Consider the following 17,344-nt stretch of genomic DNA (forward strand, 5'->3'; position numbering starts at 1 on the left):
AGTTCGCAATGACTCATATATGCAATATTTAACTCAATCTTTTCTTTGGTTTCTAACTCCAGTTGAGTTTTGCACGAAATATTTAACCACCGGCAGTGGCAATATTTCTTAAATCTCATTATGATTTAATTTCATGGTTCATTTAAACTCTATCAAAGTACGACCACCAGAAGTAACTATGTTTCATAACTAAATTTGTTAACCACCAGAAGTAGTAATTTGGGCTTTCTATGGTTACAATTGAAGATAAGCTAGAGAAATATTCTCTATATTACATGAATACCTCGATTTGCTCCTGAAATAGCATTATCTTAAAAGAGGTTCGAAGCATCACAATTTGATGTGATTTTGCACGTTTAGATAATTATGTTCCATTCCCTGAAGAATGAAAACTTTGATAAATATTGATTAATTCCCAGAAGTGAATGTGACAGTATTAATAAAGCTTGTAAATATGAATACGCACTTAAGTGTGAAGATATCATAATTCACATCCAGAAGAGATAATATGATTGATAGAATATATACTCAATATTTCGTATTTTAAATTTACTCATGAAGTAGTAAAACGATTAAAATTTTCTCCTGAAGCAGGAAAATATTATAAAACAGTATCTTTCGGTGCTTAAACAATTGTTTTATATTGTTCATTTGATTATGATTTTCTCTCATGATACCAGAAGTGTCTGAGCAATATTTGGTAGTATAAAATTTATCAAAAGCTCCTGAAGAGCTAATTGATTGTCTAAAAGACACATGACACAAGTAGTGTCTGAATAATATTTGATTGTGGACAATAAATTGAAGGCTCCCGAAGAGATTATTTGTCATTATTGTGGTCAAAACATATGTTATGATAAACTCGAAGTTTACTAATACAAATGACTATCATACTGAGATTACAAATGATTGAAAGATTGAAAACCTTCTTGTTCCACAATTATAAGGGGTAAATATGTATGTGAGAAGCTACCCGCCTTATTCTTTAATTTGTACTACATCACGTGTCATAGTAACCCAGAAGTTTTTACTGAGGCAAAAGTAGCTACAATAAATCAGAAATTTACCGATACAAAAGTAGCCACAGTAAATTAGAAGTTTACTGATACAAAAATTTATGTCATAGTAAACTAGAAATTTACTGAAAGATAGCACATGCCATGATAAATTGAAAGTTTTTATTTGCCATCTGATTTAAATATAATGAGCTAATTAAGAATTCTGATAAGCATATATTTAAGAACTAATATATTGAAGAACTAGAAGATTCTTCAAGAATTCTCTTGTGTTGCTTGTTCTCATAATAAGTTGATTATACCAGCTAATGTGGGGCTAAGACCCCTGATTATGAAATATATAAAAGGTGAATATGGGCCCATTCACCTATCATGTGAACCACTTATAGATGCATATATGAGATGGTTACATGTGTAATTATTGTCAACCTGCAGTTTGGCATTTAAAATTGCTTTTCTCAAATAAGAGCATAATTTTTAGATTGTGAAATCAAGACAGTTCATCTTGATAAAGCTGATTTATATCCAAGCTGGTTTAGTATTTAATACCCAATATTAATGGCTAAACTATTGCTTATGAGACGAAAGCCTCATGTGTTGGTCTAAGATTTTCTAAATTGCATACAGCAGCACTTGTATGCATCACACCAATAATATATGATAAGTCCTCCTCTCACAATTAGTTTAGGATCAGAAACCAAATATTTTTACTATCTAATAACTTTTGATGCGTGGTATATGATTAATTTCTCTACCACAAAGCACAAAGATAGATTTTCCAAAGAAGATTTGGGATATATGTTAGTTTTTCTAATATTATGGGGATGGAATAAGCAGTTGAAAATATGTTATATGAATCGAATTATCATTAGTGTGATCCTCATTCAGAAGATAATTCAAGTCAAATGCCAGAAGTATTTCTTGATCCAAAATAAAATATCATATTTCAGCTACAAATGCTCATATTAAAATTAAAGTCCCTAGAGGATAGAGTTTATTGTACGCATGAAGCATAGTAGACCAATCGGTTCCAAAGGTAACAATCTTTGAAAAAGATAGGAGCAAATAATCAAAATGATCATAATAAGGAGGAAATAAGCTCTAGAAGAGCCCACTACATAACATTCTATGAAACTCCACAAGAAGTTCAGGTATCTGAAAATAAAGAAAGTGTTGAGATATCAACAAGTTATGTCGCTTGCAAACTGATACAAAATGATCGTCGACGGTATATTTAATACAATATAGTGTACGATATTGTAAAAGATTGTGAGGATAGGACATGTAGTCCAGACACCTAAAAATGTCATGCCATTTAAATGCAAGTCATAACCTATATGACTCATTTGATTAAATTTATATGAAGATCCATGAAGGATTTAAAATGCTTGAAGCATATAATTCAAAGTCTCGAGAAATGTACTCGATCAAATTACAAAGATCTTTGTACGGTTTAAAGCAATCTAGGCGCATGTGGTATAATCGCCTTAGTGAATATTTGTTGAAATAGGATTACATAAATAATGTTATTTGTCCATGTATTTTTATAAAGAAAATGACATCAGAATTTGTTATACTTGCTGTTTATGTTGATGACATAAATCTTGTTGGAACTCCAGAAGAGCTCCAAAAGGCAATTCAATAACTTAAAAAAGAATTTGAGATGAAAGATCTTGGAAAGACAAAAATTTGTCTCGGTCTGCAAATTGAACATTTAACAAACATGATCTTTATACATCAATCTACCTATACATAAAGAATGTTAAAATGCTTTTACATGGACAAAACGCACTCATTGAGTACACCAATGGTTGTTAGTTCACTTGAAGTGAATAAGGACCCGTTCCGACCTCCAGAAGAGGATGAGGAACTCCTTGATCCCGGAACACCCTATCGCAGTGCAATTTGTGCACTTATGTATCTTGCTGATGCTACAAGTCCTGACATAACATTTCCTGTTAATTTACTAGCAAGATTAGCTCTTCTCTTACACAGAGACATTGGAATGGGATTAAGCATATTTTACGACATTTAAGGAACTCTGTATATGAGTTTGTTTTATGCTAACAAAGGTAGTACAGATCTTGTTGGTTATGCAGATGTTAGTTATTTATCTGATCCCAATAAAGCTCGATCTCAAACCGGGTATATGTTTACATGTGGAGGTACTGTCATATCATGGCGCTCCACAAAGCAATCTATTGTTGCTACTTCTTCAAATCATGCTGAGATAATAGCTATTCATGAAGCAAGTAGGGAATGCATATGGTTGAGATCAGTGATTCATTTTATTCAAGAAAAATATGGTTTGGAATGTGATAAAAGATCCACAATTTTATACGAAGACAATGTTGCATGCATAGCCCAATTAAAGGGAGAATTTATAAAAGGAGATAGAACGAAGCACATTTCACCAAAATTATTCTACACACATGATCTTCAGAAAAATGGTGACATTGATGTGTAACAAATCCGTTCAAATGGCAATCCAGCAGATTTGTTCACTAAATCTTTGCCAACTTCAACTTTTGAGAAAATGGTATACAAGATTGGAATGCGGAAACTCAAATATTTGGAACAAGGTTTTCATCAGGGGTAGTGAAATACGCGTTGCACTCTTTTTTCCTGACTAAGGTTTTTCCCATGAGGTTTTTCTTGTAAGGTTTTTAATGAGGCAGCTAGAATTGCGTATTACTAAATATGTGTGCTCCTTTTCTTTCACTAGGATTTTTTCCACTGAATTTTTCCTAGTAAGGTTTTAACGAGGCACAATATCTTTTAATGAACATCCAAGGGGGAGTGTTATGAAAATAATTATAATCTGGATGTCCATTTATTACTCCGCTATAGATAATCTTCCTGAATAAGATTATCCGTCTGGTACTCTATTGAAGTTTATCTACAAGCAGCTGATGCAGGCAGGTTGCAAGCAACTAAATGAAATGATTTGCAGCAGCTTCATATTAAACAGGCAGGTAGCAAGCAGCTCAAACAGACAGCTTACAAGCAGCTCAATAAAAGCCTCGCAACTGCTTCCTTTCTTCTATAAATAGAGGAGTTTTCAGTTCATTATGTACATTAGTTTGAAGTTGAAATAAAATATTAATCTCCCTTTATACTTGTCTTCAGTTTCTTTATTTTATAGTCTTTATTTTATAACAGTTCCAATCATTTTCAGAATACTCATCCATTGAAAAGGATTTTATTTGATGTGTGAAGGGTTTATCGAAAACAATATATTTACCTCATACAAGGCAGGGTATGATTTGCGTACACCCCACCCTTTTTGGACCCCCTTGTAGGATCACAGTGGGTATGTAATTGTTGTTGTTGCTATATTTCTGTAGTGCAATATCTAAATAATTTTGAATTACTTTTAAAATCAAAACTATATTTAAGTGCACATAGGTTGTCCTAACTAGTACCCTCGTGAATGTTTTCCGAATTATACACAAAACTATTTTTTTTTTTTCTTTTTGACTAGAACATTTTACAATGTATCAGTATTGCAATAGTGGCTAACCGTAACCTCTTCTAATTCTAATACTATCATTTTAAGACTTGGCTGGCTAGTTTAAATCCTATTGACTTATAGCCTCTTTGGCCAAGTTTTTTTTGGGGTCAAAAGTACTTTTGGCAAAAAATTAAAGTATTTGGTCAAGCTTTTAGAAGGAAAAAAAGTGCTTTTGAGGAGAAGCAGAAGCAATTTTTGAGAAGCAGAAAAATGTAGCTTCTATTAAAAAGTACTTTTGTGATAAGCACTTTTGAGAAAAATATATTAAGAAATAATTTTCAAAAGCTTAGCCAAATATAAATTACTGCTCAAAAGTGCATTTCAAATTAATTAATCAAACACGAACTGATTTAAAAAATACTTTTGAAAAAATCACTACTAAAAATAATAAGCAGATTTTAGAAGCTCCCCAAACACGCTATTAGTAGCAACGACAAAAATGATTTTGTGATTTTGCCGGCATAAATGTGCCAAACAACGTGGAAATGAACAAGGCCCAGTTTCCAACTTTTGTGGAAGCATCAGTTTGACCCAAATTAAAATCTTACCAAAATCAGTTCCCAACCAATCTCGAGTACAAAAGCTTTCAAATGTGCTTCCAAGTTTAAGCTCCTTTTTCCCTCCACAGACCTTTCATCTAACTCTTGAAACTATAATTTTAACGCCACCTTCATCATTCCATGATCAATTCAAGAATCAAACAAGCTAGCATAACACTCTCAAAACTCAAAATTCACAACCTTGCACAATCCAGAACCTCAATTTTCCAATCCCAACCATACCACAGTTATCATCGTTCTCATAAACCCACCTCAAAATTCTCACCTGAAAGGCCTCATAAGCCTACAAAAACACTTCTTCGCAAGCCAATACCACTACTTGCTGACCTCAAACAAATCCAAGATCCTAATGAAGCTATTTCCCTGTTCCATGATTACCAGCAAACGGGGTTCAAACATGACTACCCTACTTATTCTTGTCTTATTTATAAGCTCGCAAAGTTTCGAGACTTTGAAGCTGTTGAAACCTTTCTTGGGTATTTAAAAACATATTATATTCGATGTCAAGAAAAGGTTTTTATTGGGATGATTCAACATTACGGGAAAGCCCAGTTGGTTGATAAAGCTATTGAGCTTTTTCACAACATGGGGTCATTTAATTGTACGCGTAGTGTACAGTCTTTTAATGCACTTTTAAATGTGCTTGTTGAAAATGGGCGTTTTGATGATGCAAATGAGATGTTAAGGAATTGTTCGAAAATGGGTATTTGGTTAAATGCTGTTTCGTTTAACGTTATGATTAAGATGTGGTTGGAGAAGGGCGACTGGGGAATGGCGCGCCAGGTGGTTGATGAAATGCTTGAAAGAGAAGTTGAGCCAACTGTGGTGACTTACAATTGTCAAATTGGATTTTTGTGTAAGAGGGGGGATGTTGAAGGTGCTAAAAGTTTGTTTCAGGATATGGTTAGAAAGGGAAAGAAGCCAAATGCAGTTTCTTATGCTTTGTTGATGGAAGGTTTGAGTTCTTTGGGTAAGTACAAAGAAGCCAAGAAATTAATGTTTGATATGGAATACCAAGGATGTAAGCTGAAAATAGTCAATTATGGTGTTTTGATGACTTATCTTTTGAAACGAGGCGAAATTGGAGAGGCAAATAGTTTACTTGTGGAGATGAAAAAGAGGCACATTAAGCCCGATGCTGTGATCTATAACATGTTAATCAATTATTTCTGCAAGGAAGGTAAAACTGCTGAAGCATATAGGATGTTAGTTGATATGCAAATTGCAGGTTGCAATCCTAATGCAGCTACATACAGAATGGTGGTTGATGGTTTTTGTAAAACAGGAGAATTTGAGGAAGGTTTGAAGGTTTTGAATGCAATGTTGATGAGCGGGCATTTTCCGCGTATGGAAACAGTAAGGTGTATGATTCTTGGCTTGCTTGATAAAGGGAAGGTTGAAGATGCTTGCTTTGTTTTGGAGGAAATGGAGAAAAGGAAGAAAAGGTTTGACTTTGAGTCATGGGAAGCCATAGTCAAGGATGCTTGCAGCAATAGTATTGTTGTATATAGGCTCGTAGATGAGCTTGTATTTTAGCTATTGGACTTGTATGCTATTACTTCGGAAAATCTGTGAAATTGATCGCGTCCAGATCTGTTTTGTGCTCGTCTTGATGCTATCTCAGAGGTCCATTTGGAAAGAGCTATTGAGCAACCCTACTAATCTATATATTTCTCAATTTTTTGATATTTTCCCTATCTATATATATATAATTGAGGGACCTAGGCCCGGTGATGTGGCAAGCTTTATAGACAAAGGATTGCCTTTATCTTTTTTCTCAGTTTTTTGGGATTATCTCTCTCTTTTTCCTATTTACCTCATTAACTAACAATATTAATAAATAATCGTTGTCTTGTACTTGAGAATCTAAACGTCGTTCCTTAGCCTTTTAGTGAAAGGGGCATTCCTTCCTCAATATCTCTCTTTTGTTCGCCTTGTGCGATATAACTCTACTCTTCCTCAACTAGAAGCCGAATTCCACTGGTTGCAGAATTTTCGTTTTGGATTTGAAGCCATAAATCAGCGATGGTTACCACTGGCAAACCCCTGTCATCTCGGTCACCAAGCCAAGGACAACAGGATGTCTGGTCCCGAGAAAATTAGCGAAAAAGTCATGACTTTACAGGTCTCTTTCTTCCTAATTTTTTAACTCAATTTTAGTGTTGTTTATTTTCGGAACTATTTGAGAGGATGTCATGAATGGTATAAATAGTGAAATTCGAACGATCTAACATGTACCCAAATAGATCATATTTGATTGAAGTGTTGGTCAATCTTTTGAGCTTTAGTTGGAAAGTCTTTTTATTTTTTTGTAGAATGATTTGCCGTTGTTATTGAATTTCTTATTGTCGATTTAGTCTACTTTATTGGGCATTTTCAGTTTTAACATATGTGGTCTCAAATTTACTTGGAGTAGGTTGCGAACTATTGTCTATTGCCATCTTTCTGGCAGATGCATCACAGCCCATCCTTGAAAATATTCTTTGATCTTAATCCCAACAAGCAAATACATGAAACAGTCTATGTGTGGATCACTGATTTAACAAATTATGTCAGATTCGTAATATAATTAGGTAAAAATATTTTCTCCCTTATTTTGGTTGACAGCTTCTAACGTAAAAAAAAAAAATTACAGTTAATTTTTTATTCTGTGCAGGCGGACCCATTTAAATACCATGATACAATGGGCTCTATCATTCTTGCTGACAATGTCTATGATGGAAGCTTGTGGTCCACACATGTAGTTGCTTTTAATTATTTATTTTATACTTGTGCTTAAAATAATTTCTAAGTGCATAAACAAGCATTTTTCACCACTTAGATGGCACAACAATTAGTAGTAAAAGCTTTTCCTTGAAGGAAAACTTTTGCTTGATGCCAAATCTGAAAGTTCGTGATACTTAAGATGAGCATTAAGATGTTTTTGTCATCTTAGCGATTAATTCATAGTACGCAGAAGGTGCTTTAGGTTTGAAGTTAGATGAAAAGATAGTTTTCAATCAGCAAGTATTTTTATACTATAACAAAGATTAGATATATCAGTTGTGTATTCCAGAATAAGGTATGTAGCTTAAATTATGTCAATCAAATGGTTGGAGGCCTAATATTTTTGTTATATTTATTGAGAATTATATTCAGGTGTCTTCTTATGCCAGAAATGATTTTGTGCATTGAAATGTAGATCAACATATTTAAATTATCATTTTCTGCACTATATTTTTTCTATAATCAGAAGCTAATCATATTCTGCTGATTCTTTATAAATAGGAAAGGGAAAGGATTGGAACAACTGATGAGAGCTTTACAGTGTTTTTGATTTTTCAGGTACACCGTCTCAACCATAACTTTGGCACCCCCCTAACAGCTACACAATTGTCAAAGCATGGCACCCCCTAATACTAATTGTCAGAAAAGCTTATAAACATCATGTAGCCCAAACAAACCAAAATAATATACATGCAACTTTCACAATTTCTGTTTACAACAATATTAATTTTATTGGGCAAATGGTGAATTGTTATGCTGCTATTATATTAGCTGCAAATGCATTATCTCCAATTGGTGACCCGTATAAAATAATTTAGAGATCATACCATCTTACAAATCCATCTAAAGTACTAAGATATCATCTATAGTTGCACATAATGCTTCTTTAGTTGATCATGGCAAGTACTTTGGTGTTACTGACCTATTATTAACTTTGCTCCTGCAGATTGTCACTATTTATTTTAATTGCTAGATGTATTTTCTCTTGGAAAGTTAGCAAGTTAAATTTATTTTTGCGTCTAAAGTCCTGCCCTTCTCTAGATCATTGATTCATTATTATATTGTCATCCTTATGTACTCTAAAGAAAAGTATGGTCTAAACGAAGAAATTTTGTGAACAAAAAATATATTATAGCGTGGGAGTACAAAAAATATTAGGAGAGTTTGGGATATAATACTATACCTAATGTTGAAGATGGAGGAAAAATAGATTCTATGTTGCTTGCCTGGCCTTTTTCAATGCTTCTTGCAGCGGAAATTGGACAAGGCAAATATTCAACATGCAACTCTCTCAAAACAAATGATTATTTGAAAAAGTAATACTAGATGTCAATATGTATTTGAAATATTTTATAGCTTTTCTGGCAAAGAGGAGGCAAAAAAGTCAGTCTTTTTAGTTGACTCTAACATACTGACATAGAAGAAACTTAAGACATATTACTGGAAATCCACCAAAGGTTAGGTTTGAGAGCCATGAATCAAGTAGTTCAGTTCGATTGTACTCGCATTTATTCCGTCATCCAGGACAGATGGAAGCTATTTATGGATATGTTCAAATTGGTCGAGCAATCCCTCTTTTCTTTTTCGTGCCTCTAGACATGGACGATCTAAAAATAAAAAAAGCAGAGTAAAGAACAAATTAAAAATTTAGGGAGTAGTATTTTCAACAAGTCTTTTAGACTTATATAGATGTTGTACTTTCAGGAATTAATTTTGACAATACGTCCTACCAAAAATTTTAGCAATTAAAGTCAAAATAAAAAATAAAAATAGAGCACAACGTTATTGTGATATAAAATCCTCCTCCTGTAGGCTCCTCATATATTAATGCTACCTTGTGAATAAGGAAGCAGAAAACTCAAGCAAATCAAGATTATGCTTGAACTAGAAAGGTTGTCACAACCCATGACAAAGATGACATATTCACAAAACAAACATCTTACTTTTATTGAAAGATTTAACGTCACTTAATTCGAGAGAAGAATTAATGAAATCGAGTCTTTTTGGTTGAGTTTTGATGAATCAAACTATGTATAAAGGTATCGTAGCCGAATCAAATTTATTGCTACTTTAATATTGTCCCTTTGCTTTTATAATAAGTTCACTTGACATCTTTATTTGTTTCCATCCTATTTCATTGTCAAATGAAATTATTAAAAATTAGAATAAACTAAAACTATAAGAAGTTGTTCCGAAGTTGATGCCATATTTTCCATGTAAACAATTACCACATTACCTTATTTCTAAAGAATTTTATATCTCTATTTCAGGTATATTTACGAAGAGATCATTTCAGAAATTTTATAATATTTTTTGCGGCCGCACGAAGCGCGAAAAAATTAACTAGTTACACAATAATTCCCTTCCCCTTGCTTGCTTGTAGTCAGTTCCAGTGGCATGATTTTTTACTTGGTTTGTAGAGATGGGCATGCTTGATTGGAGCATTTGGTGTCCGGCTAAAACTCAATAATAATTATTGGCTCTTATAAAAAGGAGTATGTAATTTCACCCCTTTTAAGATGGAATAGTAGAAAAGAATACTATATACTTTAACCCCCAAAAGTAATATTGTAATAGTTCCAACTATTTCGAAGCGGGAGTAAAGGGCCTCTTTGTCGTCCTGCTTGCCACTCGAAGGGCTACTTAATAATTAACGCCTGACATATTAGGAGTTACTATTACTGTTTTGTAACATTAGTGCATCTACTTTATTTTACTACATATGTTGTTATTTTATTTCCACCATTTAAGGCGTTTGTTATTTTATTTTTTTTGCTTTCTGGTCTGTTAACTAGGCCTTTGTAACTTGTTTGTGTATATAATCAGCTAATCATTATTTAATAAAATTATTTTTTTTTGTTTCATCTTGCTCATTCATTATATGGTATCAGAGTGGTCTCCTTGACTCTCATGAGTTTTTTTTTTCGATCCTCTAACTACCACCACAAGCTCACACTTAAAATGGCCCCTAATGTAACAAATGTTGACTCTACTAGCAACAACTCTAATGTTATTGTTCAGTTTAATCTTGTATCGCATGTGCCGATAAAGCTTGTCGGCAGCCACAACTTTTCATTTGGAGAATTTTTTTGAAAGCAAGCTGGAAAATTAAAAGAAAAGAAAAAGGTGGATAAAGAAAAGGGAAAAAAAAAAGGAAAAATGCTGAAACAGGGACATATAATAATTAATGAGAAAAACAGGGACCAACATGAAATTTCAATTAAAATAGTGACCGACCTGCAATTTCGACAAATACAGCGTCTCTTTGACTTGATGATACAGCGCTGCTCTCAGAACTCAGATGGCAAAAGGGTTGCAGCTATTCGTCAGCAGTACTCTCTCTCTCTCTCTCTCCCGATATTTCACACACACAAAAACACAAATATATATTGTATTTTATATGTTCTTTTTAGTCGTGATTTATTTGTCTGCTGTTGTCCTTATTAAAACCCTAACACTGATGCATTCAATTTTTGTTCTTTTAAACAGGATTATCGTTTTACACTACGAATGAAAGATTGAAGAAGCTCTTTTCACCTTTTGGCGTTGTTACAGAAGGTTACTTCACCTTTCCTCATTTCTATATTCTGAAATCATTATTTTTTTCGTCTGAAATGTAATCTAATTTATCCTCAAAATAAATAAGTGTGAAATTTAGGGTGTGTTAAGTATGACAGAAGTCATTTCCCAAGGAAATTTATGTCATGGAAAATATTTTTCAAAATATAGAGTATAATATTAAAAATTAATAAATAATATCAGCAAATTGGAGAGTGTTCTGATAAAACTTTTGAGTACTAGAGATTATTAATAAAGTTTAGTTCTAGTTGAAGCAAATAATATTAAGTTAAAAGTTAAGATAGTTGGTAGAAAAATGACTTCCGCCCATAAGTGAGGGAAGTCATTTTCCTCCTTTTGATTGAACTGTTTTCCATTTTCCCTTATACCATGCACGCCTTTATCTACTATACATGATTGCCCTATAACACTTTATAAAGATGGAATTTGTACTTTGTGAAGGATTTGTTAAATAGGTCTATAATTAATCTGGTATTGAGGTGTAGTTGATCTGATTGATCGATTTATATGGATTTGTTAATTTGGGCGAGCAGCGAGGCTTGTTAAAGACCCAAGAACTCAAAGGCCTAAAGGTTTTGGATTTGTTACCTTTGAGTCAGAAGAAGATGCTCGGAATGCATTGAATTCCATTAACGGAAGGGTAATTCCTCAGCTTTGTTGGTAGATGTGTATACTTACTTCTTTGTGTTTGTTGATGATGTGTTTTGTGTATATTTTATGGAACATGCTTCATGATGATGCCCATCATCAGTTGCGGATGTAGTCTTCAGTAATGAGTGCAAGCACGCCCGCTACTTCCGATTCAAATTTTTAGGTTTTTTTTAAATATTGTTTTTTATTAAATCTGTCCATTGTTAGATAGGAAATACAGTTGTTATAGTGGTATCCCACTTTAAAAACAATGTGTTCCTCTATTATTGACAATTCTTAATCTGTCTTTGGCTTAGAAAACTATTTATCTATCATAGATTAAAGAGGGCAGATGTCTATTTTCAGCACTTCACAACAAAACTATAAGCGACAGATTTTTCCAAGCATCTTAAACAATTTAGCGTGCTGTTTGACTTTGTGAACTTTGCTATCATCGACCAGCACGAATTGTTGCATTTGTTGGTCTAAAGGACTTGGTCCTGCAAATGCTTTCAGTTGGAGACAGGATAATCATTGCTCGAATGAAACTAATGATAAGGTTGGAAAATGTAAATTGGGGGCATTAATATGCTTATAACGAAACATGCGAAGAATATAACCATCTAAAGAAATCTAGCTTTCACTTGGAAGGGGTCTAGGTTCTAGAAAATCTATGGAGAAACGGTGTTTGGTCTAGGAACTGTATCTCATTATGTTCGATTATTGTTGCTGTTGTTTTTGGTGTTTATTTAATTTAATTCTTTTATGGATATATAATCTACCTTTGTTGAATTAGTTGTCTCATAAACTTTAGTGGAAATGAATAGTAGGAAGTCTCTTGTTGTTGCGAGTCTTCCTTCTGGTTTTGCAAGCAATATAGTAGAGCAAAATCTCTTCAAGTTCACTGGTCGCAGATGTTTCATTGCTTTAAGTAGTGGTAGTCATTGAGCTATTGATAAGAAACTGGGAAGTTGTAGCAAAGACTAAAGAGGTTATAGAAGTTATCATTTGAAGGAAAATAAGGACTGCAAAATGATGAGTTATTATTTTGGAGATAAGAAATTTTCAGCAGGTAACAAACAAAACAAGAAAAAGAAGAAAGAAAAGTATACTCCTATTTTGTATAACATGTCAGCTGAAGAACAAAATTATGATATCAAACTCCAATCCGCTGCTCTCCAAGGTGCCGAACTGTCTGTTTCCCCTCTATTAAGCCACTGCCACCTGTCACCCCCTGTGGTCTCTACCTTTCTTGACTTCTCATCTAATATTGGGACCTCATTGCTGCATCTATGCTTCTATTACCCCACTTCAGCTGAAGTTTCTTTTTGTGTGTGTTTTTAGTGCAAAATGACAGTTGAGAACATTAAGTTGTTCAAAAGGGTAATCCCTAAACTTTGTGTACACAGATCAAAAAGAATGTTACTCCCTTCGTTTCAATTTAGATGAGGTAGTTTGACTCGCACGGAATTTAAGAAAAAAGAAGAAAACTTTTGAAACTTGTAGTCTTAAAAGCTTAAGGGGTAAAAACTTTGTGGGGCCATGATATTTGTGTGGTTATAAAAGCCTCTCATTAAGGGTAAAATAAAGAGTTTAAAGTTGAATTATTTCCAAATTTAGAAATTTGTCATTTATTGGAACAGACTAAAAAGGAAAGCACCTCATCTAATTTGAAACGGAGGGAGTATAATTTTTGATAAAACACAGGAAAGTACTGAGTAGACAGAAATAGAGATGAGTGAAAGCACAATTGCTGAGAGCAGTAGACATCCTATATCAATGATATGAATATGTTAGGAAAAAATTGGTGCTGTTCTTGAAAATTATTTGTGTACGTCTACTTTTGGTGCAGCTCTGTGGTTTGTTTGTATATCTACTTTTGATGTATTTTTGGACTTTGTCGGCTCTCTAGTTTTGTAGCACTTCAACTGTAAATGAGCTAACAAACTTTGTTTTGTAATCTTTTTGCATCTTCTTGATGCCTTTAATGATATCCTGCTTACTTCATAAAAAAAAATGCATGAAAGGTTTTCCGTAAACTGGAGAGGTCAATAATGCACCAAGCTTTGGCTTGAAAGCTAATTTGAGATTGTGGTGGTTGGTTATTTGTTTGTAACAATTATGCTTGATTTACTTATGTGCAGAATCTTGATTGTTTTTTGTTGTTCCAAATCTTGGCTTTGTGAGATTGTCGCGAAAAAAAGACAGTCAACTATAAGGGCCAGGGAAAAGATTCTGCTCTGCTAAAATTAAGAAATCCTCAACAATCAGGGGGAATTTAAGTGGCATTATGTCTTTGCAGAAAGCTCTTTTACTTCCCCAAGGGAATTTGTTTTCCAGCATTATAAAGTGTATTTAATTTTGTTTCATTTTTACCTCCTGGTGAAATATCGAATGTTGGCTGTCTGAAGAGTCTTGCTGCTTCCCGTTTTTCTGTTCTGTCATTGAAATGATCTACTGGTTGCAGATTGTTGATGGAAGACTGATTTTTGTGGAAGTTGCTCAGAATACACAAGCTACAGAAAACAAAACATCCCGTAAATAACTTTCTCATAATTCAGCATACACATCATGGGAGAATTTTTGGTCATTGCTCAATCCTCCATAGTGCTTCCTAACTTTCGCGTCCAAGCTTGGAGTCAAAGGCAGCATTTCTTTGCTCATAGTCAGCCATTGAGGTCACTTTGTTCATCTCTACATCCATTGAATACCCCTTGCACGATGTACCCAAACTTGTCCACTCGATCAAAGCCTTCCTACTGGGGAGTCAAAGGCAGGGTTGTCTCTGATTCTACAATGCCAACCACCTTCACTGTTGATTCAGCAGGGCCGGGAATTGATATTCTGCCAGAGACAGGTGGTGGTGGAGATGATTCTGGGAGTGCAAATGGCGGTGGTGGTGGTGGGGGAGATGATGGTGGCAATAATAATAATGATGGTGGCAACGAGGGGGAGTCAGATGAAGGCAAGGATCATAACAATAAAAAGAAAATGGCCCTTTCGATGTCCCAAAAACTGACATTGGGCTATGCTTTCTTGGTTGGAGCGGGTGGTTTTATGGGTTATCTGAAGAGTGGCAGCACGAAGTCACTGATTGCAGGTGGAGTTTCTGCCTCCCTTTTGTACTCTGTTTATGTTATGCTTCCAACACAACCTGTTTTGGCATCATCAATGGGTTTCGTCCTCTCGGCTGCACTTCTGGGAGTAATGGGATCTCGTTTTCTGAAGTCAAAGAAGGTTTTTCCAGCTGGGGTTGTCTCCTTTGTGTCTCTTGTTATGACTGGTGGTTATCTGCATGGAATATTGCGCACTGCACATTAGATCCCTAAACTAAGCTATTGATCAACATGGACAATCGTTAGTGTCTACTCTCTACTGTTGATTATAGTTTTCCTATCTGTTTGAATTTTGGATTTTGCGAAGTTTCCTAAGCTGTCGGGCTCCTATAACTCTCTGGTGGACTCTAATGATGCATCAAGGCTTACTTTATTAGCCCTCTGTTTCTGTCGTCTATTCATTTTGTTCTGGAGAAGTTTTCCTTTTTATGTGATTTTCCGAAAATATCTCGACCAGATTCAATGGTTAAGGCTCATTTGTCTTGGAGGATCCAACAGTATCTCTAACAATAATCTGGATATGTACAAGATGACATCATGGAGAGAATTTGCACATTGTTGAGAAAATTAGGACACTCAGATCTGTGGACATCTACTCAGCATCTAGAAATCGGAGACCGAAAACAACTACCAAGTGTTATTTCACTTTATTAGTGAACAATTTAGGAAGTGCTTTCTTATCTTTGCTATTTTGGCAAAAATAGGAGAAAGATGAAACATTGTAATCGAGTTGAACACAAGAATGGGGTGAAGTGATCAGTCTAGCAAGGGAGACTTACATACATCAAATCAAACAATGTAACCCTAAGAATTAGTACAAATTAAAATGAAAATACATATTTCGCTTAATCATTGATTATATAATAAATGCATGTGTCAAAAAACGTCTTGCTCTATTGGTTGGGTAGAATACTGAATGCGGATTAGGAGCTCGAAGAATGAAGTGACTGGTTTGAAAAGAATATGCCTTAGTAACACAAATTCATTGGGAATTTTGTCGCTATTAATGTTGAGTAGAATTTCTGGATGGATGTTAATGTAATTAATAGCATGTTTGGCCAAACTTCTAAAATCGGCTTATTTTGATAACTGTTTTTTTCAAAAGTACTTTTTAAAAAAGTGTTTTTGGTGATAAGCACTTTGTGTTTGGCTAATTAATTTGAAAAACACTTTTGAGCATAATTAGTGTTTGACCAAGCTTTTGAAAACTGTTTCTAAGTGTATTTTTCTCAAAAGTGCTTCTCAGAAAAGTGCTTTTGGAGAGAAACTATTTTTATCTGCTTCTCAAAAACTGCTTTTGCTACTCCTCAAAAGCACTTTTTCCCTTCCAAAAGCTTGGCCAAACACCTCAATTTTTGGCCAAAAAAAGTATTTTTGGACCCCAAAAAAAAAAAAAATTGGCCAAATACGCTATAAAAGTAGAGAATTATAGACCTTCAATGTAAGACTCTTTAAAGAGGATTATTCTTACCAGTAATTATGCACTTTAGTTCTGTAACTGCAAGTTATTGTCGTGAAGTTATAATTATCGTCACTGAACAAAAAAACAAATAAACAAAGAACTTTTCCCTCAAAAATCATACTAAAACTTAAAGTTCTATAATGGTGAAACTTATAGATGATATAAATAGCATTAAGCTTGTGCGTCAAAATTTACAGATTGTGAAAATCCACGATCATTTCTAGCATGAAATCTGCATCATTTACAAAGACCATGTTGCGCCAAAAAGCTAGCAAAAAAGCTTAAGGCTATGTATGTTTCTCCATTAGCCTTCACAAATTCTACTGTTCTTACAGTACATATTATCCAGCAAATAGCTTGAGGAATTGTATTCCAAATCTTGAGTGCTTTCTTGTTGAGACCATCTCTACTCCAGCAATGAGAAACTCCGGAATGGAGTGAGGCATTTTCCAGGTCATGCCAAAGATTCCAAAGAACAAGCTCCAAATCTGGTTAGTAGTCTTACAGACTTACAGTGCAAAAATAGGTAAACATTCATTTCAAATTGTACCAAATCATCCCCCCAAGCCCAAAAGTAGTGTACCAAATCATCCCCCCCCCCCCCCAAGCCCAAAAGTAGTTGTTGCACGATGTAAGTAGCTTTTAACAAGACTTATATGAAAAAGTCCTCCGTTTAATAGTCTTCCTTATGCTCATCCAAA

The 17,344-nt window shown here is 34.2% G+C and overlaps 2 protein-coding genes across 8 annotated transcripts; both read left to right on the forward strand.

Moving 5' to 3' along the window:
* The first annotated feature begins 4,999 nt into the window (after positions 1 to 4,999).
* LOC107817914 (uncharacterized) lies at positions 5,000 to 6,748 on the forward strand. The gene has a single exon (XM_016643809.2). It carries the CDS (start codon positions 5,211 to 5,213, stop codon positions 6,624 to 6,626), a length of 1,416 nt encoding a protein of 471 aa, XP_016499295.1. The 5' UTR covers positions 5,000 to 5,210; the 3' UTR covers positions 6,627 to 6,748.
* A 60-nt stretch (positions 6,749 to 6,808) lies between these two features.
* Positions 6,809 to 16,030, forward strand: LOC107817915 (uncharacterized). Of its 7 annotated transcripts, XM_075222100.1 has the most exons (8): positions 6,809 to 7,215; positions 7,507 to 7,663; positions 7,747 to 7,830; positions 8,358 to 8,414; positions 11,115 to 11,188; positions 11,346 to 11,414; positions 11,969 to 12,075; positions 14,533 to 14,746. In XM_075222100.1, exons 5-8 carry the CDS (start codon positions 11,158 to 11,160, stop codon positions 14,608 to 14,610), a joined length of 285 nt encoding a protein of 94 aa, XP_075078201.1. In that variant the 5' UTR covers positions 6,809 to 7,215; positions 7,507 to 7,663; positions 7,747 to 7,830; positions 8,358 to 8,414; positions 11,115 to 11,157; the 3' UTR covers positions 14,611 to 14,746. The 7 variants fall into 7 exon arrangements, with proteins under 7 accessions (XP_075078201.1, XP_075078200.1, XP_075078197.1 ...); XM_075222099.1 differs by having other exon boundaries at positions 7,747 to 8,414; XM_075222096.1 differs by lacking the exon at positions 11,969 to 12,075 and having other exon boundaries at positions 8,358 to 11,188; positions 14,533 to 16,030.
* The last annotated feature ends 1,314 nt before the right edge of the window (positions 16,031 to 17,344 follow it).

Source organism: Nicotiana tabacum, chromosome 9, assembly GCF_000715075.1.
Source record: "Nicotiana tabacum cultivar K326 chromosome 9, ASM71507v2, whole genome shotgun sequence".
In the NCBI taxonomy this organism is placed as follows: Eukaryota; Viridiplantae; Streptophyta; class Magnoliopsida; order Solanales; family Solanaceae; genus Nicotiana; species Nicotiana tabacum.

Excerpts from the sequence above, each read along its gene's own strand:
- LOC107817914 (XM_016643809.2), top strand. The coding sequence starts at position 5,211 with ATGATCAATTCAAGAATCAAACAAGCTAGCATAACACTCTCAAAACTC.
- LOC107817915 (XM_075222095.1), top strand. The coding sequence starts at position 14,637 with ATGGGAGAATTTTTGGTCATTGCTCAATCCTCCATAGTGCTTCCTAAC.